At 41.6% G+C, this 27,231-nt stretch overlaps 1 protein-coding gene across 9 annotated transcripts in view; it reads right to left on the bottom strand.

Moving 5' to 3' along the window:
- Window positions 1–27,231, bottom strand: part of PAK5 (p21 (RAC1) activated kinase 5) — a 278,705-nt gene that overhangs the window by 7,484 nt on the left and 243,990 nt on the right. For all 9 annotated transcript variants that reach the window (XM_041733443.1, XM_041733436.1, XM_041733441.1 and 6 more), the window contains 3 exons: window positions 18,236–18,727; window positions 15,996–16,129; window positions 11,512–11,638 (listed from right to left, as the gene is read on the bottom strand). In XM_041733443.1, coding sequence (XP_041589377.1) covers window positions 11,512–11,638; window positions 15,996–16,129; window positions 18,236–18,727 — 753 coding nt within the window. The remainder of the gene's footprint in view (window positions 1–11,511; window positions 11,639–15,995; window positions 16,130–18,235; window positions 18,728–27,231) is intronic.

A 27,231-nucleotide genomic window follows, 5' to 3' on the forward strand; every position in this document is an offset into this window, starting at 1 on the left:
GTGTATATATATGTTATTTATCTTGGATGTCATCAAAAAGGAAAAAAAAAAACCTGAAAACTCTTGCACAGAGCTTTTAAGATTACTATTAAGAACCTACTGCACCATTAGGTTTACTGTGGGCTTATTTACCCCAGATGACCAGGATTCAGTTTATTTCTGGGGGCCATGATTCTGGTTCATGACAACTTCGTCTGAACTTCAGATGTCCTCACTGAAGACGACTGCCACTTGGAGTTGCTGGTGATGAAACAATACACTCAAAGAAAATAATGGTTCAGAATGGGCATTTAAAAATAAAAATTTCCATAGATTAAAGATATAGTCTCTACAGCACAAATTCTCCCTTAATTCTCTTCAGAACTCCCTGAACTTTTTCAGTCTTTTTCTCTGGCTCTTTCTCTGCTGCCTGCACCTTAAATACTGGGCTTCTCAGGGTTTGGGGTCTTTACCCTCACCTCTTTATATGTTCTTGCTGGGGTACTCTGGGTACTCCACATGGAGTTGATTTTTATGAAAGGCATAAAGTCTGTGTCTAGATGAATTTTTTGCAGATGTATATCCAGTTGTTCCAGCACCATTTGTTAAAAAGACTATCTTAGATTCATTGTATTGCGTTTGCTCCCTTGCCAAAGATCAGTTGACTCAATTTATGTGGGTCTATTTCTGGGCTACTTGGTGCCACTGGCCCATTTGTCTTTTCTTTTGCCAATACCACATTGTTTCAATGACTATAGTTTTCCCGTTAAGTCCTAAAGTCAAGCAGTGGTAGTCTTGCATGACTTTGCTCTTCTTTAATATGTGTTGGTCTTTTGCCTCTCCCTATATACTTTCTAATCAGTTTGTCCACAAAATAATTTGCTTGGATTTTGACTGGGATTGTACTGAATCTATAGATTGAGTTGGGAAGAAATTACATTTTGGCAATATTGAGTCTTCCTATCCACAAACATTGAGTATCTCTTCATTTAGTCCTTTCATTTTAGCCATCACTGTTTCGTAGTTTCCCTCGTATAAATCCAGTATGTTTTGTTAGACTTATACCTAAATATTTTAAGGTATTAGTGTAAGTGGAGGTGTGTTTTTAATTTCAAATTCCATTCATTCGCCACTACAATATAGCAAAATGATGGACTTCTGTCTAAAACTATATATCCTTTAACCTTGTTATACTTGTAAGTTGTTTTAATTTTTCTTGTTAATTCTTGAGTTTTCTACATTGATGATCATGTCATCTGTGAAGAGAGACAGTTGTATTTCTTCCTTCCCAATATGTATAACTTTTATTGTTCCTTTCCTTGAATTACTGCATATGTTAATACTTCTAGTAAAATATTGAAAAGGAGAGGTGAAGGGGAACATCTTTGTCTACTTCCTAGTCTTAGTGGGAAAGTATATTCAATTCTTAATTCAAGAATATTAAATTCATACTTCAAGGCCCTGGTTACTTCTCACTTCTTCCAGAATTTTTCTCAGGAGCCCATATTGATCTCTCCCCTCCCCAAATGTGAGAGAATTTAGCACTCATTCAATCTTGAACTATTTTCAGATACTGATTTTGTTCCTCCAGCTAGAAATGACAGTCCTCATTGTGAAGCCTCATTGTATTCCTTAAGAGCTGGGAAAACAGTAGATACCCAAAAAACACATGTTACTATATTTTATTTTATAATGTATTTTATTTTATAATGACACATACATATATCATAGCGGATCATGTGGTAGAGGACATAATGGTACTCTTTCTGAAACCATTATTAACTAAACTGAGGATAGCTGCTTTAGAATCAAAGTTGGAAGACAGATGAAATAGGGGTAATGTATTGGAAATTATTTGTGTCTTTTTCTATTTCGTTGTTCATGATCTCCTCTCTAATCAGGCCAAGGTTAGTGGTGTTGTGGCTTGGGTGGGAAGAAATTAGATTGCTCCAGATGGAATGCTAGAGAAAGCTGGTTTAATGGAGAGATGATTTTCTCAACTGCTTTGGCATGTCAAGAATCAAACCCAGATATGTAAGATCATAGATTTCTCATGTGGTATAAAGAAGAGAGCCTTGGGGCCTTAGTAGCTGGTCCATAATCCTTGTTGTCCTATTGTAAAAGGAGTCTACAATTCAGGGAAGCTAAAATCCTATAGTCCATTCCTTTTAGCCTGAGATTATTTGCAGGAGAAGACAAAGAGCAGCCATTTGGTTATGGCAGGTGCCAACCCTATTATACATCACTTCCGCCACTCCAAGCAGATGGTGGTGGCCTTCAGAAATACCTAAGTAGTAAATATCCCCAAACAAGGGAAATGAACAGCCACATGCATCTGTGTTCAGAGGTAATATTCTAAGTATTTAATAACCAGAATCATCTAGACCAATTGGAGTCTAGACACGAAGTTGAGCTGTGTGCTGGAGTGATCCCTGGGGGCTTTACCATCTTTAATGAGGCAAGGGCATCCCAGTAAAGAGCTATTATAATGGGGGATACTCCAATGACTTGAAACAGTGGCTATTAACCAACAAGAATGAAAAGATTGTAATATTTCAATAATGGGTATGGATATACTACTGAATGCTGGCTGAATATCAGCCTTGATTATACCAAATGTGGCCTTCTGAAGAGATGGCACAACAGAGTGGGTGGCAGGAAACTTGAGGCAATGTTACTGGCTTCCATGGTCTTTGTCTGTTGTGCAGGGGTCCAGGAACTCCTCTGGATCTCAATGAAGGAATGGAAAAGTGCCTGGCACAAGCCTATGGTTGGCATGAGGAGTCTCAGGATGGCTTTCAAGACTTGAAGCAGGAGGCTGAAGTTGTGAAATGCTGCAGAGGCACTTTCCCAAAAAGCCCAGCAGCTGTGGGACCTGTTAATCATCAGTGGTCACCAGTCCTTGTAGCAGAAGAGGCCAGTTATGCCAAGGCAGGGAGCAGAGAGAAACAAGAAGATGGGTCTTATATCCTTCACCTTGAGTTCCCAGAAGCCATATTTGTCCCTTATTCTAGACTCCTTGAGAAAGAGAGGGCTGGGAAATGAGAAGAGGGAGTGGATGGGAGCCAAATCTGAAAGATTGAGGTTCTAAAGGTATCAGTTAAAGCTTACATTAATGTGGTTGTGGGGCTCCTGGGTCGCTCAGGAGTTGAGCGTCTATCTTTGGCTCAGGTCATGATCCTGGGGTCCTAGGATCAAGTTCTGCACCAGGTTCCTCACAGGGAGCTTGCTTCTTCCTCTACCTATGTCTCTGCCTCTCTCTGTGTCTCTCCTGAATAAATAAATAAAATTTAAAAAAATAACGTGGTTGAACTTTAATAGACAATGTTTATTTAAGTAGACTAAATATAATAGATTGAGTTAAGAGCTGCTTTTTGTTTTGCTTTGTCTTTTTAGTCAGGTGAACTTTGTGAAGAAGTCTAGATCAGTTTTTAAAAATGGGAAAACTATAATTGTGTGTCTATATGTTAGTGGTTATCTCCAGAGCTCTAGTGTGAGTAAATTCGTAACCCTACTACGCAGTGAAGGAGGAACAATTTTGCCAAAACATTTTTTTTTTGCCTGTAAATTTTAAAAACCTAAATTAAGCAGGTGAATGTATCAGCATTTTGGCATTGGCAGTTTTTAATTTCAACACTTCTAGTGTGGCTTTCTTTTTCCAGACATAAAAAAAGACCCCAAACCTGCCAGACTAATAATTATTTCCTGACAATATGTAAAATAAAAAACTGAAACTCAACACGGGAAGCTACGTCTGTTCTTCTTTTGTAGATGTGGAAGTGGTTTTACTTGAATTTTTTACTCATTCAAGGACATAAAAGACAATTCTCTAAAAGAACATAATTGCACACAACACTCGTCCAAACAAATCTACAAGTAGATAATGAGAACTCAAGTACTGAGTATAATAAAGCACTATAGGCAGGTCTTCAAATCACACAGACTCTAAGCTGAGCCTTATTTCAGATAGAACTGTACCACATAGTGGATTAGGAAATACTTTGTCTCACTAATGCAGTTAGGTTAAGAGAACTGCAACTAACACACTGCCAATCTCTTAACAGCAAGCAATGCAGCTTGTTCCCCAGGGGCCAGAAATTAGAGCTCAGAGCTCAAAGCGGCTCTTTAAAGCTGTGATCCTATTCATCACAGTGGATCCTGGCTAGGAATCAGGGGCCGCACAAAAACGTGGGTGGTGGAGGAGAGGCGGGGGTGGGGGGGATGTATTCACAAGATAGCTACAGGTGTAAGAGAGAAGGTAAAACCCTCATTTTGTAAATTGCATACACTCTAAAGAATTCATGCATCTGCTTCAGGTTTTTGCCAAGGCAAAAAGATGGCTGTTTTTGTGCCTGGCTCCCAGGTAATGAGGTAATGATATTCAAAGTGTGTAGCATCGGCATCCCCTGGGAATCTGGGAGAGATGCAGGCTTTGGGGTATTACCCAGTCTGGCTGGAATCAGAATCTCTGGGGAGCGATCCTGGAATTTGTTTTTTTGGCTAAGGTCTCCATTGGTTTCCATGTTCATTCCAGTTTGAGAACTTCTGTTTTAAGAAGAGCAATGACCCAGGAATGGAAAGAGGTAAGAGAAGGGGCCAGACTGATAAAGATGTCTCCAGCGTAAAGCCCACTTCTTCAGCTGCTAAACTGAAGAGAGGAGGGAGGACGTCAGAGTTGTGAAGCTGCACTGGTATGGAGGCCCCAGCCAGCTCCTCTGCCACTTGACAGAGTGGGACAGGGTGGGAACTTGCCTAAGACTGTACAACAGTAGGAGGACAGTAGAGAGGAGGACTCAGACCTGGTCTCCTGACTTGTAGGCTGAACTGCCTGCAGAGGAAAAGCCACCTGTGTGGAGTAGCAGGGAAAGGAAAAGGCATAGAGTCTGGGGTCATCTCAGACACCGTGGGAAAGGAATGAATTTAAGCAAGCTATGTAACATACTCATGTCTCTCTTCATTTACGAAGAGCTTCTGGAGGTAATCTTCAGGTCTTCCTCTAATTGGAAAATTCTAGTTATTTGGGAGACAAAAACATTCAAATGCCTAAGAGTGCCAGAAAAATTATCAATGAATTTAACAGACCATGTGGAGACAATGGAAAACTAGAGGTACATGTCCTTGGTAAAGAGACACTGACCTCTAGCTGTCAGGGTCCAGGAAAGGGGAGTGTGGAACAGTCATGAGGCCCTGGTCACCATCTATGGCCCCATATCTATCCTTTACCCTCATTTGCAATCCTGTGAAAGAGAGGGCACAAACACATTACACTGTGCCTGGGCCCCTCTCCCTCGGAGGACATGGCAAGACAAAGACTCAGTGCAAATCATTTATTGAGGAGAAAAAGGCAACTGGTAGTGAAATGAGAATATAGAGTAGTGCGGGGAAGGCAGCTAGTCAAGGATTAGTCAGCAATGTAGGAACCAGAGCTTACTCCTGATGAGGAAGTCTGGGATATTGGGTAGAACATGTGCCTCAGAGCTAGTCCACCCAAGGGCAAGAAAGCTGGGGTACTTATACAGCAACTCCCCTCACTTGATCCTGGGCTGCCCCTAGGGAGCATGAATGTTAATTCCCTGGAATTTCTAGCCTGCTCTGTTCTGGAAGAACGGAATGCATGGCTGGACAAAGTCCCCAGGAAAAGAGATGCCAGTGGCAGCACTGGGAGGTGGAGCTATGAGCACCAAAGGAGGAAGTCCGGTGAAGGTATGGGTGCGGCCTCAACAGCATCCTCCCCACACTACCTCCATTACCAGCATATGTGAATTCAGGCACAGTGTTGTCAGGTACATTGATTTCTTTTAAAGATTTTATTCACTTATTGAGAGAGAGAGCTTGCAAGAGAGAACACGAGTAGGGGGAGGGTCAGAGGGGCAAGCAGACTCCACACTGAGTGGGGAGCCTGATGTGGGGCCCTATCCCAAGACCCTGGGATCATGACCTGAGCGGAAGGCAGACACTCAACTGACTGAGGCACCCAAGCACCCCAGATACTTTGATTTTTTAAAGGATGATAGGAATCTGAAATTTTATGTGACATTTCCTGATTCTTAAATTATGGCAATTTTTAGTTAAAAAAAAAAAAGGACCACAACAATCACTGTGTATTTCCCTTTTCAATACAGGCACTGGGCTTAATAGATCATGGTTTTGATTTCCATTCTAGCCAATGAATTTGATAAAAGTTAAGTCACTCACTGTCTAGTGGCTCCTAAGTATCATCTCTCAAATGCAAACCTCAGGCCGAGGAAAGATAATAGATGAATTTATGCAACCCTTAATTGCAAGGGTCGGGGATCACCTTCTCTGAGCATCTAATTTATACCTGGGTTACTTCTCCTGGTTTCACACAAGAATGACTTTATGTAATTCTTGCAACCACTCTATGACATGCTATTTACTTTTCCCTTTTGAACTCTAAATACCACATACCCCCTCTGCTTAACATGGATTAGTGACTCATTAGAGATTATTTCTGCTATAGACAAACAATGAACAATTTACTCTGAAAGCAAACAATCTCCCTTCTAGTCTTTGAAGTGGCCACAAAGGATTTATCCCCACCCCCCCTTTTTAAAGTAGGTTCCATGCTGGGGCTTGAACTCACAACCCTGAGATTGAGACCTGAGTCGAGATCAAGAGTCAGATGCTTAACAGACTGAGCTACCCAGGCACCACAAGGATTTATCTTTTCTTTTAAGTATTTTATTTATTTATTTGATAGTGAGAGTGAGAGAGCAAGAGCAGAGGTGAGGGGCAGGGGAGAGACTCCCCACTGAGCAGGGAGCCCAATGTGGGGCTCAATCCTAGGACTCTGGGATCATGACCTGAACTGGAAGGCAGATGCTTACCAGACTGAGCCACCCAGCTGCGTCAGGATTTCTCCTTTTAAAAATCCCTAAGCAATTCACTGTCTCTTTTAGTTTTTTTAAATTTTGAAATAATTTAGATTCATAGGAAGTTGCAAAGAAATGTGCATTCAGTCTTTCCTAATGGTATCTTATACAACTAGAGTGTATCTTATATCAACACCAAGAAATTGATGTTGGTATAGTCCATAGATCTTGTTCAGATTTAATCATTTCTACATGAACCCATTTATGTGTGTTGTGTTTAAGTGTGTGTATACACTTTGCAATTGTATCACACTGTAGCCTTGAGTAACCACCACCATAATCAAGGTAGCCAACTGTTCCTTGGGGCACCTGCGTGGCTCTGTTGGTTAAGCGTTCAGCTCTTGATTTCAGTTCAGGTCATGATCTTAGGGTTGTGAGATCAAGCCTTGTGTCAGCTTCAAGTTCAGTGGAGAGTCTGCTCGAAATTCTTTCTCTTCCTCTGCCCCTCCCCTGCTCATGTGCACACATTCTCTCTCTAAAATAAATAAATAGATGTCTTTTAAAAAAGGTTCCCAACTGTCCCATCACCATAAGACTCCTCATGCTACCCTTTTACATTCACCCTGCATTCCCTCATTGAATTGTGTGGCATGTATCTTTTCAAGATGGACTCTTTTCCACTCCACACAATTTTTTTTCTGAGTTTATTGCATGTTACAAAGACCTCCCACTTAGTTTAACCACTCACCTTTTGAAGGACACTCAGGTAGTTTCTAGTTCTGGGCTATTATAAATGAAATGGCTACAAATGTATGTGTGCAAATAAGTTTCCATTTTTCTGGAATATATGCCTAAGAATGAAATTGTTGACCAACAACATGCAATTTTTAGTTTTGAAAGGAACTCTTCTTCAGAGTGGCTGTACTATTTCACATTCCCACCAGCAGTGTATGAGTAAGTGGTGTTATTGCTACTTTTCATTTTGGCCATGCTGACAGATGTGAAGTGATACCTCCTAGTTTCAATTTGTATTTCTCTAAGGGTTAATGATGCTGCACATCTCCCAATAAGAAGAAAAATCAGTACAGCTTGTGTAACAAACAATATTTTTCCAGAAAAAGCCAAGAAAATATTCCTCAGCTAATGAGTTCCTCTGATCATAAGTCAATCTTCCTCTCCCACTGAAGGTTTTACATTCCTTCCTCCTGAACTGGAAGGGCTATACGTACAGTGGAACTGGCATCATGAGACTTCAAGGTTAGATCATAAAAATGCCATGCGCTTCTACCTTGGGATATTTGCTCTTGGAATCCAGCCTCCATTCTGAGAGGAAGGCCACATGGAGAGGTCACATCATAGGTGTTCTGGTTGACCTCTCACCTGAATGCCCAGCCACTAGCCAGCATTCACTCCTCCAGTATGTAAGTGAGGAAGACTTCTAGATGCATCATCTAGCCTACAAGTCAGAGCAGCCCTGGCTAGGTGAGCCCAGCCAACCTTCAGAGCCATGAAGAACCCTACAGTGACTTTTGACTTAGACCCTAAGTGTGGGAGTGATTTGTTACAATGACAACAAATAAATGAGGAGATCTACTCCACTATAAAACTTCATGCTCTACTAAATTAGTACAAAATAGATTAGTACAAAATTTTTTTGAAGTAGCCACACCATGTCTCTGCTCTCATTCTCAAAAAAAAAAAAAAAAAAAAAGTTTCCTTTCTCTATAGAAACTGAAGAAGCCCACTGTGCTGTTCTGAAATGTGAATAAGCCTACTCTGGGCAACATGGCCAAGAGCCACATGATCTTGGTGCTGCCTGCAACACTGAGTGTTCTTGTCTGGAACACTCTGATCCCTGACAGCCATAGGACTCACTCTCTCAGTCTCTGCTGTCACATCATCACCTCAAAGGGGCCTTCTCTGATCTCACTGTCCATCACTTTCCACCATATCCTTACTCTGCTTAAATCTATTATAGAAAACTTAGAGCTTATCACAGCCTGTCTGGAGCTGATTTTATTCATCTATTTATCCCACCTCCATGCCCCAAATAAGCTTAATGAAAACAGGGGTGTTGCTGTGTTCATCCTCAGGACCTAGAACTGTTCCTGGCATAACAGTAGACATTTAGTGAATATTTATGGAAGGAAGAGCCCCTGTGAACTCTTTGTCAGGTATATGGAAATTCAGGAAATGTTTGAAGCATAGGTTCTGCCCTTGAGAATGACACTGAATGATTAAATAACTTTTTGTACATTGTGGGGAGGGGAGGCCTTTAAGCTGATTAAACAATGAGTTATCTTAATCTTGGGCCTGATTTTGACATCTGACATGTACTTGCAGCAAGGAAGCCTTTCTCATCAATCTCCAGAAATAAGGGAGAAAAATCTGCCTTGAAACTGCCCTGCTTTATCTTTTTCTTTTTTCTGCAAGCACCAGTCTTCAGGGCCAATTTGTGGACCAGTTCAGTGCTTTGCAAATTATGTTCTGAAGTCACGGAATCTTGCCTAAGTATTCTCTTGAGTCAGGTCAGTGGATGATCCCAATCCTTTTCCCATAGCTCCCCTACTTTCTGGAAGAATGTGCAACATGGCCACATATCCTTCCCCTCCCCGCACCGATATCCCTTTGCAGTGTGACCCTTTTCATCTTCTCTCATCAAGAAGTAGAATCTATTTCCCCATCCCTTGCATCTAGGCTTGACTGTATGACTTACTTTGGCCAAAGGGATATTAAAAAACAAGGTATCAGGAAGGTTAAAAACTGGGCAGTGGAGTTTGCCTCTCTTGCTGCTCTGAGGAACCTTGCCACAGGCACCATGGGAACAGGCCTGGGATAGTTTGCTATGAGATGAGGGGCACATGGCAAAGCACCGGGCAAAAGAGTGAGGCCATCAACGGTATGATGACCACAAATGCAAGAGTGAGCTCAGCTGATGCCACATGGAGCAGAGACAAGCGTTCCAGCAGAGGTCAGCCCAAACGCTCACTCACAACACTGTGAGCTAGTACATGGTTGTTATTTTAAGCCAGTATAGAGTGGTTTGTTATGTAGCAAAAGCTGACTGATGCATCCTCCCATACTCTCTTAAAAAAAAAAAAAAAAAAAGGAAAGAAAGAAATTCAGCCAGAGTAATGCAAAAAGCAGGACTTAAAAATACCCATTAAGGGGATCCCTGGGTGGCGCAGTGGTTTGGCGCTTGCCTTTGGCCCAGGGCGCGATCCTGGAGACCTGGGATCGAATCCCACATCGGGCTCCCGGTGCATGGAGCCTGCTTCTCCCTCTGCCTGTGTCTCTGCCTCTCTCTCTCTCTCTCTCTCTCTCTCTCTGTGACTATCATAAATAAATAAAAATTAAAAAAAAAATTAAAAAAAAATACCCATTAAAAATAATTCCAAGTTTGCAAGTGTGTATATAGGGAAATATGGAGAGAATGGGAGATACATGAGGGGTGATCTTTATTTTATCCTTTATACTTTTCTGATTTTCCACAATAGAATTGACAATCTCTTTAAAACAAAAGAAGAAAGGCCAAAGTGCTTGGGCAGTTTATTTTATCTGTCTTCTGATTGTTCCTAGGCAATTCTGCTGTGACATGAATATTTTCCACATGGCTGAGGTTGCTGGGTTGTAAAAGACAGGTTATCAATGGGACAGCTGACTTCCTGCATGCCAGCGCCATTTCCTCTGTTAGGAGTTTCAGGGAGATTTAAAGGGCCTAGATGGTAAAAATCTTCAAAAATCTTCCATCTAACTAAGACTGCCTTGAAATATCAACTCATTATTTCCTTGGCTATTGTATTCCATATTCTTTTGTAACCTGGTGTGGTTGATGAGTTTCAGCAGAATCACTTGAGCAGGCTGCAGTGATGGGAAATGCAGTGTTGGGCCTGGGGATGAGCTAGTGTGATAAATATCTTTTGTTTGCCTTTCCAGTTCTATTCTCCTCCCTTCTCTGAGCCCTGGGATGCCAAGCTGTGTTGACTGCACTGATGGCTTCTTATTGGGCTCAGCCAATGGGGAGCACCAAAGGGAGACTGGAAGGAAGGGATGGAGTAAGGCTTAGGTATTTATCCTTCCGGTCCCATACTGCAGCTTCACTGTGGTCTGTCTTCCACTGAAGATCAGAGTTCCTGCCAGGCATCCCTCTTTAGACAATAATCTCTATTTTCAGATTCAAGTAGCCAGTTTCCTGCCTTACCTTCTCAGGCATGGGGTAGTAAGAGTTGCACTCCATTCTAGAGTGCCACACTAATCCTCAGGTACTCTTCCTTATGACATGTCTACATCTGCCCACACCTTTATTAAACTCTCCTTGAGTGGTCCACTGGAGTTTGTTTTCTCTTTCCTGCAGAAATGCTGAGAAATATTGCAGACATGCACAACTCCATGGACAGTGTGGACAAAGCCCTGGAAAACTCATCTCTTCTCCAACAAAAATGAGAACATAGAAGTTTCTATTACTTCTTACACTCTTTGTTAAAATGGAAAGTCATTCATCAAATTCAGATCACAGATAATCATAACAGGATGACACAGAGGATGGTAATTTCCTTCTTGGTAAGCCTTCTGGGAAGGGTAGTGGGTGACTTGTGACCAAGGAAACTTACAATTATGAGAAAGTGTTCTAAGGAGGACAATGCCCATGACAGACAAAGTGACAAGGGAAGCCATGGAGAGGTCAAACATGGAATCTTACCCGGCCATCACTTGTCAGGAGGATGGAGTCACTCTTTATGTCCCTGTGAATCACTCCTTGATTGTGAAGGTAGGAGAGAGCTCTCAGAACTGACAGACAGACGGTAGCTATCTGTTCTTCATTCATTCTAGAAAGGAAATAACACGTCAGGAGCAAAGACAGGTTTAAGGATATCTTTGAAATGATCAAGAGAGGTAAGGTTGCTCCCTTGGGTTCCAGTGAACAGGTCCATGTTCTTCTGCCCATGTCTGAAAAATCTACAGGCAAGGTCAAAGAAGTCTTAGGATCTGACTCCTAGAACCTAAGGGTTGGCACTGAGGATGACAGGGGCCAACCACAAGCCAAAGGAAAGAGACCCCTATTTGCTAGCTTTTGGGTCATTAATGCAAATGCACTTCCTTAGACTCTCATGGGTAATTCCTTAGGTATTGATAAACTTCCAGGGTCCTAGAGGGAGTGCACTGAATAGAGCCAAGGCTCCAAGGATGCCTGATAGGTGACCTTGAGCAAACCCTTTTAACTTCCTCATCCTCATCTTGGAAATGGGAACATCCTCTTCAAGGTTGGATTTGGACAACTTTGTCTTTAGATCTTTAAGATCCCGTAGGATTAGCCCTGCCTCTAGGACTGGATGTTGCCCTACATCCTTCCATCAAGAGGAAAACTGGACTTAGTTAGTTACTAATAGCTAAGTGTGAATGAATGATTCTTGAACAAATGGACCATGGGAATGAGAAAGGCAAGCACAGCAGTGGATATGTGCTCCCTCATTTCATGGCTGTACCCTTCGGAAAAAGGGATCTGGCTTCACAGGAGACTGAGGTCACATGGCCTGCCCGTGGCTACACAGCTAAGAAAGTGATCAGACCATGATTCCAACTCCACCTCTTTTTGAATTCAGACTCCTGCTGTCTCCCTGTATCACATCACCAGTACAGTGTGTCATATGAATGGCTTTTAAGCCATTGAAGAACCTAGGTAGGAAGAATTATTTGGACATCAGTACCCTCAAAAGAACCCACAGAAGCCTAACTCATCTGGGTATAAAAAAATTCCTCCTTCTCACAGAGACAATGAGAGAGGTCTAAGCCGGCTAGCAAATGCGAAAGAGCTCCTAAAACAAACTGTTATGCAAACAGAGGAGACTGTTGGGAGAGACAGAGGGTGTAACTGACCACAGCCCAAATTCCAAGGACTGTGTTGGAAAATAATCCCAGGGAACTCCAAGCTCAGCTGGACAAGGAAATGGGCAGCCCTGAATTTGTATCAGTCTTGTTGATTCCAGCAAACTGTGACTGAGTAAAATTAGGATTCAAAGTAGCATCCAAGGAGGTGGCCAATTAGGAGAATGTTGAAATTATAAGTTGGATGAGTATTCCTTCTCTTCAAAGAGGCTTCTTCTAGCAGTGCATCGATCTCCTACTGAGTCAGGCAAGAAGAAATGTTCCTATCTGAGAGTGGAAACCTACAACTTCTGTGTTCTCAGTTTTGTGTGGGTGGGCTGGTCATTGTGCTGGATTGTGAAAACAATAGATGACAACTCTCACATCTGCCCACAGCAGAGCCCTCAGAGGTTTAGAGCATTGTCAGCAGGGATAAGCTCAAATATACCTTAAAAAATAATTCAGGAGCAAGAATCTTTTTTTTAAAATAAAATTGTTTTTTTTTCTTGGATTCTACAAGATTCAAGTTGTTTGAAGCAGACATAAAGATTATTTACAGGTCAATATCAACAAATGTTACTGGAATCTGAGCCCCCATCATTGACTGAAAAATCACCTTTAACTGTCATATGGGACAAATACTGCTTATTCTGAATTCAATGGCTTTCAAACATACGGGAACCACTATAGAAAGACTGCCCTTTCCTACTTCTGCAGAAAGGAAGCCTGAATTGGGATAAAGATTCTCAGTTCTGGAGTCAACTCCAAATTCAAGTCCTGGCTCTGTTATGTAGAGGTGTGTAAAGGTTACATGAGTTAATGTTTTAAGTGCTTAGCCCTTTCTTTTGTCTTCTAGAACTCTCTGTTCCCTGGAAATCAGTAGGGTAAATTAAACAAGATGCTAGGTTGGGGTCAAACTTTTGGTATGCATAGGAAATGTCTGAGCACCTGGCTACCTTGTGTGTGGTTGGTCTGGGTAGAGCCTTATTCTGTGTTTCTAACAAGCTTCTAGATGATGTTGATTCTACTATTCTCCAGACCACACTTGGAGTAGTAAAGGGTTGTTTTATTAATCAATCACTCAATAAAGCATTTATTGAATATCTACTATATGAAACTCTGAATGATTAAATTCTAAATTTAAGATTCAAAGGATTTCAAGTCCTAAATATTCAGTGTTCCTTAGCATACAATTTCTTTCTTTAAAAAAAAAAAGATTTTATTTATTTATTCATGAGAGACACGAGAGAGAGGCAGAGACACAGGCAGAGGGAGAAGCCAGCTCCATGCAGGGAGCCCGACATGGGACTCAATTCCGAGTGTCCAGGATCACGACCTGGACTGAAGGCGGTGCTAAACTGCTGAGCCACCCGGGCTGCCCATTGGCATACAATTTCTCCCCACTCTCTGGAGCTCTCTGCCTTTCATAGGAAATTATTGACAAAACTGGATGAAGAGATTTAGAGAACACAATGGATCCCAGAGAGGCTAGCTCTTAAGTGGATCTACTGACACACAATAAAAACTGAAAACAACCTTGACAAGGAAAGAGCTCCAGAGAGACACGTGTAGCTATCTGAAGCTCCCTGGGATAGGAAAAAGAATCCTCTCCCTTGGATATATTTGTAATAATTGTTTTAGATGTAAGTCACATTTGTCTTATGCTTAGGTTTCCTCTGTATATTTGTTTCTATAAGTTAAGATGATCTTATGTATTTGAGGGGGGGTGTCCTATGGCTATACCAACAGGCATCTGCCATCTGAAATGTTGGTGATAAACATACAGTGTCTTCCCTCGTGTTCTTTTGTTTTTAGATAGTTTATTATAGACTGAGAGCTATAGGGGGTCATGATCGAAACATCGCCTGATTTCAGTGGAGAAACAGCAGCATATTCTATCCCTCAGTGCTTCCCCATGCCTTCTTGCTATCTTGCTTTCCCCTTATTGTTCACTTGAATTTACTTGTGATTTAGGTGCCATTTCAGTGATATCAGCTAACATCCAGTGCGTCTACTTCTTGACAATCATCTCCCAATCCTTTGGAAATGTATTTACTACCAAGAGCAAATTTAAAGTTTTCAAAATGTAACATTTTAAAAATATGTCTGTTCCTTAGAAACTTGCTTCTCCACGGTGGACCATGAACCAGGAGCACTGGTGTCATCTGGGAGCTTGTTAGAATAGAGCATCATACTCTTTCCTGTTGAATCAGGATATGCATTTTACTAAGATCCACAGGTAATCTGTATGCATATTAAAATGTAAAGAACACTGTCTTAGCACACACTTTGCCTGCCTTCAATGTTCTTTCCTCCTACTTGCCTTCTTAGTAAACTCCTATGCATCTCTCAAAATTCATTTTGGTTATCACCTTTTATTGGAAATCTTTCTTTACTTTCCCTGTTAGAGATATTCAGATACTCCTCTCTGCTACTTATATACCTCTTTCTAATTCTGCACAGGCATTATAATGTATGTATTTCTAATTGTGACATCCTTGAGGGAATATATTTGAGACCTTAATCGTTTTTGTGTCTTTATCTTATGTGTCCCCAGCACTCAGGAAAGAGCCTGGTACATAAAAGGTCATCAATAAACACTTAAGGAGGGACACCTGGGTGGCTCAGTGGTTGAGCATCTGCCTTCAGCTCAGGGTGTGATCAAGTTCCTCATCAGGTTCCCTGCGAGGAGCCTGCTTCTCCCTCTGTCTGTCTCTGCCTCTCTCTGTGTATCTTCATGAATAAATAAATATTTTAAAAAATTAAAAAAAAACACACTTAAGCAAATGACCACAACTGACACATCAGGGAAGCAAGTAACAAAATTAATAATGATAATTAACTGTTGTTACTTGTAAGACTATTTAAAAACCGAATTAAAGAATTTCAATTATGTAGGTTTCTTATTATGACATAAAACTTTGACTTATGTTCCATTAGCCTCTTCCTTATCCAGGTACCCTTGGTGGCATCACCATAGAGCAATAGCAAGGCAATTCAGAATATAATTCACTTTTAGGAAAATGTGTAGGAATGGGAAATTTTACTATTTGGGACCAAAAATCCATTTGTCATCAGCTGGCTGACTTAAAATAATTAAGTATTAATGCATTTCTGGAGAATGTTAATTAAATGAACGACCTATATATACATGATATTACAATAGGCACTTAGGGAATATAAAGAAAAAGGGTCCTGATATCCCCTGACTTCAAAAGGCTTACAATTTATAAAGAGTTCATAGATATAGTCATTGAGGCTTTACCCTGGAGAAGAATAATAAGCACTGGAATTATTTGTCTGGATAATGAAGAGACATACCTGGTATGAGTGACAATGTCTGTCAAGGCACCGCCTTCTAGAAATTCCATGACCACCCAGAGCTCATCGCCGACAAGGTAGCTGTTGTACATGTCAACCACATTGTCATGGTGGTAATCTCGCATTATAACAACCTGGGCAAATGGAAAGATGCTTTTTGACTTGTGATGTGAAATTTGGCTTCCTGTCCTTCTGTGGCCACATCTGTGCTATGAGTACAATTGATTAAGAAATATTGATTTGGGAGGGACTTATTCAGGAGTCTACTACAGATAAAAAGACAGTATTGAGGGTAGCTAGCAGCAATAAAAGGAATCGAGTTAGTCAATTCAGAGAAAATGGCAGAGCAACCAGGCACTGGGTTTGGGAATAATGAGAGTGGAAATAGGCAAAACCCTGGCAAGGTCTGTACTCACAAGAGGGAGTTTTGTTGACTGTTCTGGGGTGGGGGGATATGATCAGATATTCTTAAGGGTCTCCTTTAGAATGCATGATCCATACTCTACCATTGTATAACCTGGCAAAAGATCACCAACCCCAAGTGGTAAATGATGAGTAGGTCTCACAAGTAAATGAAGTAAACAGTAGGAATAGGGTCACATCAGGGTAACTTAACATCTTGGGAGAAGGTCTGGGTTGAGTGTGAGAGAGGTTTGGGCTGAATACAAAGGATAGGTCTTGAAGGTAAAAGCAAATATGATTCAGGCTAACTTGAACTTAATTACCAGAGACAGCTTCCAAGAATTGCTGCCCTGTGGCTGCTTCTGGTAACATTTTCAGACTTAGTTTTAATTAATAAATCACTAAGTAATCTACATTATATTGTCCTGTTTTGGTCTTGTGATTTGGAATTAAGTTCCAGAAGTCAGTATCATGGAAGTGACAAGCTGAAGCCCACTCACCTGGTGAGTGGGCTCTCTACAAGATGTGGAACATAGGGAAAAAATGAACTCCCATGAGGGCTGGAGATGTATGTGGCTTCATATGAGCCTCCATAGAAGAAGGATCCAAAGTCACACCTGATTGCATTTTTATAATGTCTGTCAGGAGATGTGAGTGGTACATCCTTTGCTAGAGACTGACATATTATCTAACAATGGAATCCTGATTTACTATCCTTAAGACCTAAACTTTCCATCTGCAAAAATCCATCTCTCTTCCCTAAACTCTCATAAAATCAATAGATTAATATTACTCCAAAATGTTTTATGTTCCTAGACATAGGTGCTCATGTTTTCCCCCTTATGTGCATTTTAGAGGTCTCAAGTAATAAGTGTAAAAGGCAAATAAGGAAGTAGAAAAACACTGCAACAAACACACAGAAAATGGTTAATTCCTTAACATATCAAGAGCTCTCATTTATCAATAAGACAAATGCTACCGTCCTAATTGGAAACTATGCAAAGGACATATGGTTCAATGAAGAAGTAAAAATGGCCTATAAACATGAAAATAAATTCACCCTCACTGGTAATAATAGTGTTAATTAAAGCAGGAAGATTTGTTCATGTCTATCAGATTAACAGAGATAACATGACAGTATCCAGTGCTAGTGAGGATGATACAGGTCTATCAGTGAGGGTCTTTACTGTTACAAACTTTCTGGAAGCCAGTATTACATATTACTTTTTCTAAAGAGAAAAAAATATAGAAGGGAACTCCTGAAATATTAATGTAGGCTATTTTTTGGTTGTAAGATTTTGGGATATTTTCTCTATCTTCCATATTTTCCACAGGAAGAATTCATTATTCCTATAGTTAGAAAATGTATCTTAAAGTTCCTCAAGAGTGATAATCCATTGGCAAACCAACTTCTGTTTATTGAGATTAAAAATAATGGCTACAGAGGGTATACATGGTATCACAACCATGTAACAAAATGTATATATACCCATGTAGACAGTGTAGCATAAGGCTCTGGAATCTGCTAGAATTCAAATCCCAGCTCTGCCATCGACCTGGTGTATGACCCTGGGCTTGATAATGTCTGTCTCACAGGTTTGTTGTGTGAATCAAGCCATATCAGAGCTTAGCACAGTGGTTGATTTGTATGAAGTACTTTATAAAAGTAGCAGCTGTACACATACAGACCAAGTCCAGAAGGAAGGATTATGGGAACATTATTTTTGTATTTCTATTGTCAGTGCTTTCTGATGTTCTGAGCTGTACATGTAATATTTTTGAAATGGGGAAATACATGTTACTTGGGAGAGAAAGAGTGATCCAAACACACCATCTACCTCATTAAAAAGCAGTTCTCGTCTCTGTTGCTTTCGGAGGTCCATCTTCTTCACTGCGACTTGTTTCCCTGTGTGTTTCTCAGTTGCAATGCATACAATGCCGGTTGACCCTTCTCCGATTTTGATAAAGTTGTCCAAGTATTCCCTGGGGTCTCCTGGGCTGACCACCAACTGCAAAGCAGCCCGAAACTGTTCATGGGACACCCTGGAGGGCTGCTGGTCTGAAGAGGAGCCCCAGCTGGGTGGGGGGTAGGTGCTGGATGAGATACTCAGAGAGCTCAGGTAAGAAGCTGTAGAGATGTACTGTGAACTGGTCTGCAGGGAGGGGTGGTGGTACAGGGTGGCTTTGTGGTACCCAGATGGGTACTGGTGGCTGCTTGAGGAATAGCCCGCTTTGCTTTGACTTTGAGGTAGTTTGGCGGGGCCCCTGGGGTAGGTGTCAGACCCTGACAGCGGAGGGCTGAGGACCATCTGTGCTCGATCATAATCCACCTGGGAAGACAGACACAGATGGAGAAATATCACATGCTAGATCTGAATGCTGCAGTCAGTGAGCCAATTGAATCAACCTGTAGCTGGCCTGAATGAAGAGGACCATACACAACATAGCTGTGGGTGATGCTTACCTTGTGAGGTCCCAGATGGCTCCTGCTTCCATCCTTTACCTACCCTACAACCTCCCTATTTAGTCTATTTCTTCCCCTTTCTCTACTCAAATCCCCAGAAGCAGACGATGAGACCTGAATTTAAATGCAACTGGTGGGAGGTGATCCCAGGAGTTATGAGGTGAAACAAGGAAGGGGAAAATCAATAAAGGGCAAGTCATAGAGTATGATGGTTAATTTTATGTGTTAACTTGGCTAGGCTATGGTATCTGGTTGTTTGGTCAATAATATTCTGGGAAGGTATTTTTTTTAAGATGTGTTTAACATTTAAATCAGTAGATTTTGAGCAAAGCAGATTGCTCTCCATGAAGTGGGTGGGCTGCATCCAATCAGATGAAGGCTTTACATGAAAAGACTGATGTCATCCATAAAGAGACTCTCTCTGTGTACACAAACACACCCCCTACTGGTCATCTCTTTGGTAAGCCCCAATATGCACAGCAAGTTACCAATGAAGCAATTGGAATCTAATCCCACCAGCTAACTCTGTACCCTGGGAGACTATATTAAGCATATACCTTGAAGTTATCCCATCTGAGGGCCCAAAAGATGAAGTATTTATGCACCAGATCCCTTCAAAACACTGTTTAATATCTGCTTCCATGAATATTAATTTCCTGGCACTCCTGATCTGCCATATCCTGGGCTGACTAGCCTCCAGCGGATAGAGAAAGCTTTTAGACCAGAATTTCTCAGCATTGGCACCACTGATTTTGGGGGCTAGATAATTCTCTGATGTGGCCAACTGTCCTGTGTGTTGCAGGATGTTTAGCAGCATCACTAGATTCTACCTACTAGATGCCAGTAGCAGCCACTTGTGCCAGTTATGACCAAAAGTGTTTCTTGAGATGTTGCTAAATATTCCCAGAATATGGACAAAATTGCTCTTGGCTGAAAACTACTGCTTTATGATGGCAGACAGAAACAATACGCGATGAAGGGATATGGTTGGGGCACCAATTATACCCACTGCTCCTAGGAAAGGGCCTTCTCCCACTCATGTGAAACACAGGGAGAGTTTTAATTAAAAAGTGCCTTATGCAAAAAAAAAAAAATCTGCCTTATCCAAGGTGTACTTGGTGTATAGGCTCTGTTTTCCTTTGCAGGAATAAAAGATCCCATTTGTCATTAAAGGATGTTAGTCTTCAGTGAGAAATTTCAGGGGCAGAATGCCTTTCCCCATGTTTGTGAATTCATATACTAGAAGGGGGATATGTATTATCCACACGCATAACCTAGCAGATATATGTAAAAGGGAAAATATGGCTCTGCTAAGCAGCTTTTCAGTATGGACCATATGGTAAACACATGCAATGTTCTCACCAAATAAGCAGAAATATAATTGAGAGTTGTCAAATTTTGCAGGAGTGTGTGTGTGAAAGGGAATTTGATCATCCCAAAAAAGGATTCCAGCAAAGAACATTCTACTTTAGTTTTGAAGACTAGATTCAGGGAACTCAGTGGAGAATAGGGACAGCAGAAAGAGGAGGGATGGGGGAAGTCAGCGGGAGTTTTGTACAACACTAGGTGTACATTCCAGCAATCACTCCCTGGGAGGAATCAGGGAGGACCTCTGACTAGCTCTGGAACAACTTAGGTCAGCAGGTATGGTAAATATACCACCTCATAACGTCTTCACCTCCTTGCCCAGGACAGAATACACTAATCAATCACTGCACCCTTGTGTGATATCCTGATGACGACACAGTGCTGGGTACCCCAAAAGTGCTCAAAAAAGATTTTTTATTGGACTTTAGGCTCCTTCTTAACACAGCACCCTGGGAAATCTCTACACTCTACTGGGATGTACATGAAATGACATGTACATGCCCCCATACCCCATCTAAGGATCTAGATCTACTCTAGTATGGCGGGTACTGACCACATGTAGCTACTTAACTGAAATCAATAAAAAATTAAATTAACTCAATTCCTTCATCATATAAGTCCCATTTTAAGTATCCAATAGCCATCACATTGGACAGCAAAGATATACAACATCTCCATCATTGCAGAAAGTTCTATTGGGTGAAGGAAATCCATTGCTCCCATGTAGTATACTCATGAATTTGTTTTGTCCACAAGTTAATTTTTGAGCCACTATTATGTGATAGGCACCTTTTCAGGTGCCATGGGAAGGTCCAGCAATAATAAAAAAGGATGGTATTTCTGCCCTTCTGGGGTTTACATTCTAGAGAGGGAGACACACAATAAACAAGAAAACCAATAAATGTACAGTATGCAGTCCAGTAGTAACAGAGATATGAAGGAAAATAGAGCAAAGGGTTTAAGATTAATGAGATGCCATCTTGGATGTGGTTGTCAAGGAAGTTCTCTCTCTTTTTTTAAAAAAGATTTTTATTTATTTATTCATAGAGACACACATAGAGAGGCAGACACACAGGCAGAGGGAGGAACAGCCTCCTCACAGGGAGCCCAATGCGGGACTCGATCCTCGGACCCCAGGATCACTTCCTGAGCCAAAGGCAGATGCTCAACCACTGAGCCACCCAAGCATCCCAAGGAAGGTCTCTCTATGGGGGTGCCATTTGAGCAGAAATCTGGCTGACATGAGGGAATAGGCCTAACATCTATGTGGGGAGGGGTAGTCTGGGCAGAGGGCACAGCACACATAGGATTCTAGGCAAATGGAGGCTTTAAGAATAGAAGAGAGGCTCCTCTGGCATGGAGGGGTGTTGGTTTGGAAAGATGGTCAGAAAAGTAGTCAGAGGGATGATCCTGTAGGTCATGGCAAGGACACTGGCAGTCACTCTGAGTGAAATGGGAACCCCTGGAGTTTGCTGAGGAGAGAAGAGAGATATGAGCTTGATGTTGATCTCTGGGAGCTAGAGGAGAAGAGACCTTTGTGGCACAGGTGGAAACAGGGATGCCAGTTAGCTTATTGTGGTCAATGTAAGTTGAGATTAGAATGGGTGCTATAGTTGGGATGAGATCTGGGATGAATGCTGGGATGCAGGGTAGGTTCTGAAGATAGAGCTAACATGTTTTGCTGATGGACTGGATTAAAATGTGAAAGAAAAGAGCCAAAGGTTATGACTTGGGCAACAAGCCATTTAATGATATAAGAAGCAGAGGGGCAGGGGTAGGCTTGTGAAGTGTGGTAATCAGCCTCTATCCAAGATGCCTGAGGATCCTTGTATAGTCCCCTCTTACACTGTACCAGGCTCATCTGTGTGATCAAAAGAATACAATAGAAGTGAAAGCAAGTGCCTTCTGAGACTAAAAAAGATATTGTGGCTCCACTGTCTTTTCTCCCGGATCACTTGCTCTGGCCTCCTGCTGTCATGTCATGAGGACGCTCAAGAATTCTATAGAGACATTCAAGTGCAAAACCTCCTGCCAAGAGTCAGAAACTGAGGCCTTCCATCAACAGCCATGTGAACCATCCTAGAAATAATCATCTGGCCCCAGTCAAGCCTTCAGATGACTAGCCCTGGCTGACATCTTGACTACAACCTCACGAGAGTCTCAAGGCCAGAATCATCCAGCTAATTTAGTCACAAAAAATTGAGCCACAGAAATTATGTGAGATAATAAATGTTTATCATTGTATTAAGTTGTTAAGTTTTGTGATAGTTTGTTACTCAGAATAGGTAACTATCATGTGAGGGAAACCAAGAATTATGGCATGGCCATGTTAAGTTTGGGAGAACTATTAGGCATCCAAGCAGAAACATTGCTGAGGTGACTTAGATATGTTTTGAGTACAGGGAAGAGCTGAAGCTCATGACATGCACCTGAGAGTCATTGGTGAGAGTAATTTCATTAGTTGGTATTAAAAGCCTTGATGTTGCATGTGTAAGAGAAGGTCCAAGGACCCTAACATTCAGAGACCAGAAATAGCAGAAGGCTGTTGCATAAAGGAGCAGAGAAGTGACCAGGGATGTTGGAAAGAAAGTAAGGGACTAGGGGTTCCTGAAGCCAAGGGAGAAAAGCATTTCAAGAAGGAAGGAGTAATAACTCATATCAGATGCCATAGAGAAGTGAAGTAGGATGGGGCATATTGCTCATTGAACATGGCCACATGGTGACCATCTAGAAGGCGGCAGGTGTTCCAAGCTCCTGCCCTATCACACAGCATGAACAAATGTCTATTCCACAAGTCTGGCAGCAAGAGCTGCCATAGAGTGGCACTGCTAGCATGGCACCATTCTCACTTCTTCTGCACTGTTCATTGGCTCCCAGATGACAGTTTTGGCCTGTGCATATCCAGAAGTGTAGCCCTTCCTAGTCTTGAGAACACCATCATCTACTCTGGTGAGTCCACCATTCAGACAGCCCTGCACCAACCAGCAGGAACCAGGTACTGTGAAGCCAGGGCTCTGTCCTTGTTGTACAGTAAGAGAACATATGCTTCTGAGGGACATACTTAGGGTTCAATTCAGATTCTGATGGCTTTGTCAAATCACAAAGCCTCTCTGAGCCTCAGTGTCCTTGTCTGTAAAATAGTAATCATAAATACCTTTCTTGTAGGGCTTTTATGAAGCTAAACAGTGGCAACTTAGAGCACCCTAGTATCTAAGAAAATAAACTCTTGGTTCAAAGACCTTATCTGCCATTTATCAGTTGTGTGACATTGGGCAAGTTATTTAAACACCTGTGCTTTGGTTTTTCTCTCCTGTAAAATGAGGGCTCTAACAATAATAACTACTTTTTTAGGTCACTATGAGCTCTAAAGGACTGAATACACATCAAAAGATTGCATAGTGACTGACCAATACATTCTAGATGCTGGTATCATTATAGAAAGTCCTTAGCAGAGTAAGAATGCAATAGAAGATAAATAGTAAAATATTAAGAAAAAAAAAAAGCCCAACCAGCTAGCATTTGTTGAAGATCATGTACTGGCAGCATATGTATTCCTAAACATTAACCTTTTAAACAATCAGAAAAGATGCTTTTAATTATATCAAGCACTGCATTATATTTGAAATGCTGTATTGAAGTCACTGATTTTTTGCTAAGCCCCTGGATTTGTGCTACACACAGGGAACACTGGTGTGTTTATGTGATGTGGGGAGAGGGGATGAAATGTCAGTGTAAATTAAACAACTGGGTTCTTCCCTTAAATTAAGTTTGAGATTAGCCAGGTCCAGGCTAATTACAAGGCTAGAATGTGAAGGAAGTGGGGTCTATGCCTTTTATTTTTCAAAGTATGTCCTGGGAACCATCACATGGCATCATCCCCCGGTGTCTTCTGTGGAGGATTTGTTCCTATACTTTAAGCAAAATTGAATTCCTTCCCCACAAGCATGTATAACTGATCTCTGAAGATATATTAAAAATAAAAAAGCTGCATCCAGTAGGAATCACAAACTGCTTCACGCTGCATCAGGCCACTTTTCTTCTTTATCGACTGTCAGCAGCATTATCAGAGTCTCCTCTCCACAGCTAACGTGTGGCATAAAGAAAGGGAGGCTTGCCTGCACGAATGGGACCATTTCCAGTCAGAGAGGGGAGGCTGAGTTGTTCACAGGGAGATAAACGTCTTTGAAATCAGGTCTTCGAGACAAAATCATGCTATTGTTTTTCGTGGCAGCCAGTAAGAGGCACAGACTCAAAAAACGTGATGGATGAGGAGCAGCTACTCTCACAAGAGACAATTTTGGGAACCATACTTGAGGTGCACTCTTGGAAGGGGAACTGACTGCCCCCAGTGAGAGAACACATGGTCCGCCCTCTGGGCTTCCGTCCGTTCAAGGAGATGGCGGCAGACAGACAAATAGCTCACTTTGGGAAGGAGAAGTGCATGAGTGACCCTGTTCAGGGGCACTATGTTACTGACCTACAGCCCTCAGTTGGGTCTTAACAACCCAACTGTGGGTTCCATTATGGCACTGCTAGCCTACATATTTGTGGCAGCCTCCTTCTTCTTCTGAGAGTCAAGAAGGGGGCAATTTATTGTTGATAAAATGGAGTTTCAGGGAGGTGGAACTGCCCCCTACCAGCAATCCAAGGCGAATGGCCACGTACCCCCAAGTGAACTGTACAACCTGTTCTTCTGTTCAGGTCAGTCATTCATTCTCAGGAGGGTGTCTAGATATCCCAGGTCGAGGCACACTGGCACCACAGGCCTGCTTTCTTACCTGCCTTGGCATTTCTACCATCAGTTGTCACCTCCCCAGTCTGTATAATCAAGGCTAGGGCACTCACTCCTCAAGATAATGCAGGAGTATGTCAGTGGGAGCCAATGTAGGGCCCTGACATTAACCAACTACTCTGTTAGGAGTCTATCTTTGTAGGAATAATATATATGAATGTTAATGATATTTGACATTTGATGAGTTCTTTCCATTTGCTAGGGACTGTTCTAAGCACTTTATATTTGTGAATGCATTTGAATCTCAAGTTACATAAGACAGGGCTCATGACTATTCCATTTTACAGATAAGGAGACGGAGGCACAGAGAGCTAAAATAGCTCATGCAGAGCTCCCAGAGCTATAGAGGCAGAGTTGGGATTAAATCCAGATAATGTCACTTTAGAACTTGGCCCTTTGATATGTCTTAGAGATATACTTCAATGATAAGAAGGTAGACATGGTCAGGACAGAGGTGGGCACAGTAAGGAAAGACAACTACAGAGCAAAAGCCTGGTTAGGGTGTTTCTCTGGGGGCTCAGATGTCAATGTCTGGCCAACTGGAAGCAGGATACAAGAAATGCAAGGGCTAGAAAGTGATGAATGATAATGCCTGGCTGGAGAGGGGGGAGGTGAAGGAAAATTAAGTCGTTTTGTTTGAACAGTCGTGCTTTAGAGAAATCAGCTCAAAATACACAACAAAGAAAAAACCATCATGGCAAAATGAGCTGATCATCTATGTACAGAATTCATCGCTTTCATTTTTGCATTGGCCAGACCAGAACTTTGTGTTCAGATACAATAACGTCCTTTCTTTCGTGGAGAAGAAAGCAAGCCCAACCTTTCTTCTCTAACAAGGCCTCCTGGCCCCTAAACTGTTATAATTATTTCACTGTCCTACTCTAAGTCATCTTTCCAATATCCTATATTTGGAAGTGGGTGAAAAAATCTGATGAATTTGTTCATGTATATTGTTTTGCACAGACACACACGTTCGCTCATGTAAGCAAGACTTTCAAAGGAGTAAAGCTTGACCTGTGTGATCTTTTTTACAACCTGACTTACAAACTATTCTAGAAAAAAAAAAAAAAAAAAAGATTACCTTCGGAGTATAGCATCTTGAGAGAGATGTAGGGGTTAATCATTTAGCAAAACCACAAAGCAGTGGAATTGGGCCAGTAAGAGGTACAAGTATTTAATGAGCAAATCCAATGTCCCTCTCACCACACAAAAGATCTATGAATGCAGTTTACCTTTGAAGACCTTATTGCAAGGGCATGACACAGGACAGGACCGGGAGGGAGCAAGGGTAGGAAAGCCACTGTGCAAGAAGGAAAATGATGAAACATCATTTCTGGTGGAAACCTTTCGGCTTTCTTCCCGCCCCTCCCAAGAGAATGGTCCTGGGATTTTGTGAAAGAGTTAACTTCACAGAAATGAGATCATAAACTACATATTTTTAAGGGGATTTCCATATGGCAAAATGTGAAAAGAGAAGACTAGACCATTTTTGCAAATTATCACTCAGCCTGCCAAACTGCATAGTGGCAGTTCTACGAGCCCACTAATTGTCATTGAAAAATCAAATACATTCTGAAAAAGAATTCTCTCTACAGGAGTATTTAAAAATACTGAAAGAACATCTAAAGCAGTCTTGGTTTCCTCCCCCTTTGAAATGGTTGATAACGTACATTCATAGGAGGGTTTCCATTTTAGTTGCCCTTTAATATACCCTACAAATGAATTCTTAAAGGAATGTGCTTTTCAGGTCTCAATTCAAACCAAAAAATCAGTGCACAAAACAAACAAAAGGCTATATTATATGGGAAAAAAATAATCCCGGGCTAACAACTCAGCTGGACTACCCTTCCACAATGGGTACAATGTCTCCAAGGATGGGGTCAGACACAGGCCTGCGATGTATCAAAATTATAAATAATTATAGCAATGAATTCATTTAATCAATCAATTTCACCAGTGGTACGCTGGGGTGCACGGGCATAAAACTGCACACAGCTATCAATTGCTCCGATTACAGCTGGCTGCCAGCCAGAATTCCCCTGATCCATGTTCGTTAAATGCACATTAATCTGAATTTGGCAGTGTAATCAAGGACCTAACTGAACTGTGAAATTGAATTCTGCAGTAGAACATCATTTGACCATTTTATGCCAAGGCTGGAAAAAAAAAAAAAAAAAGGTTTGGTGGGGGGAGGGCGGGAGAAAGGGGAG

Source organism: Vulpes lagopus, chromosome 18 (assembly GCF_018345385.1).
Source record: "Vulpes lagopus strain Blue_001 chromosome 18, ASM1834538v1, whole genome shotgun sequence".
In the NCBI taxonomy this organism is placed as follows: Eukaryota; Metazoa; Chordata; class Mammalia; order Carnivora; family Canidae; genus Vulpes; species Vulpes lagopus.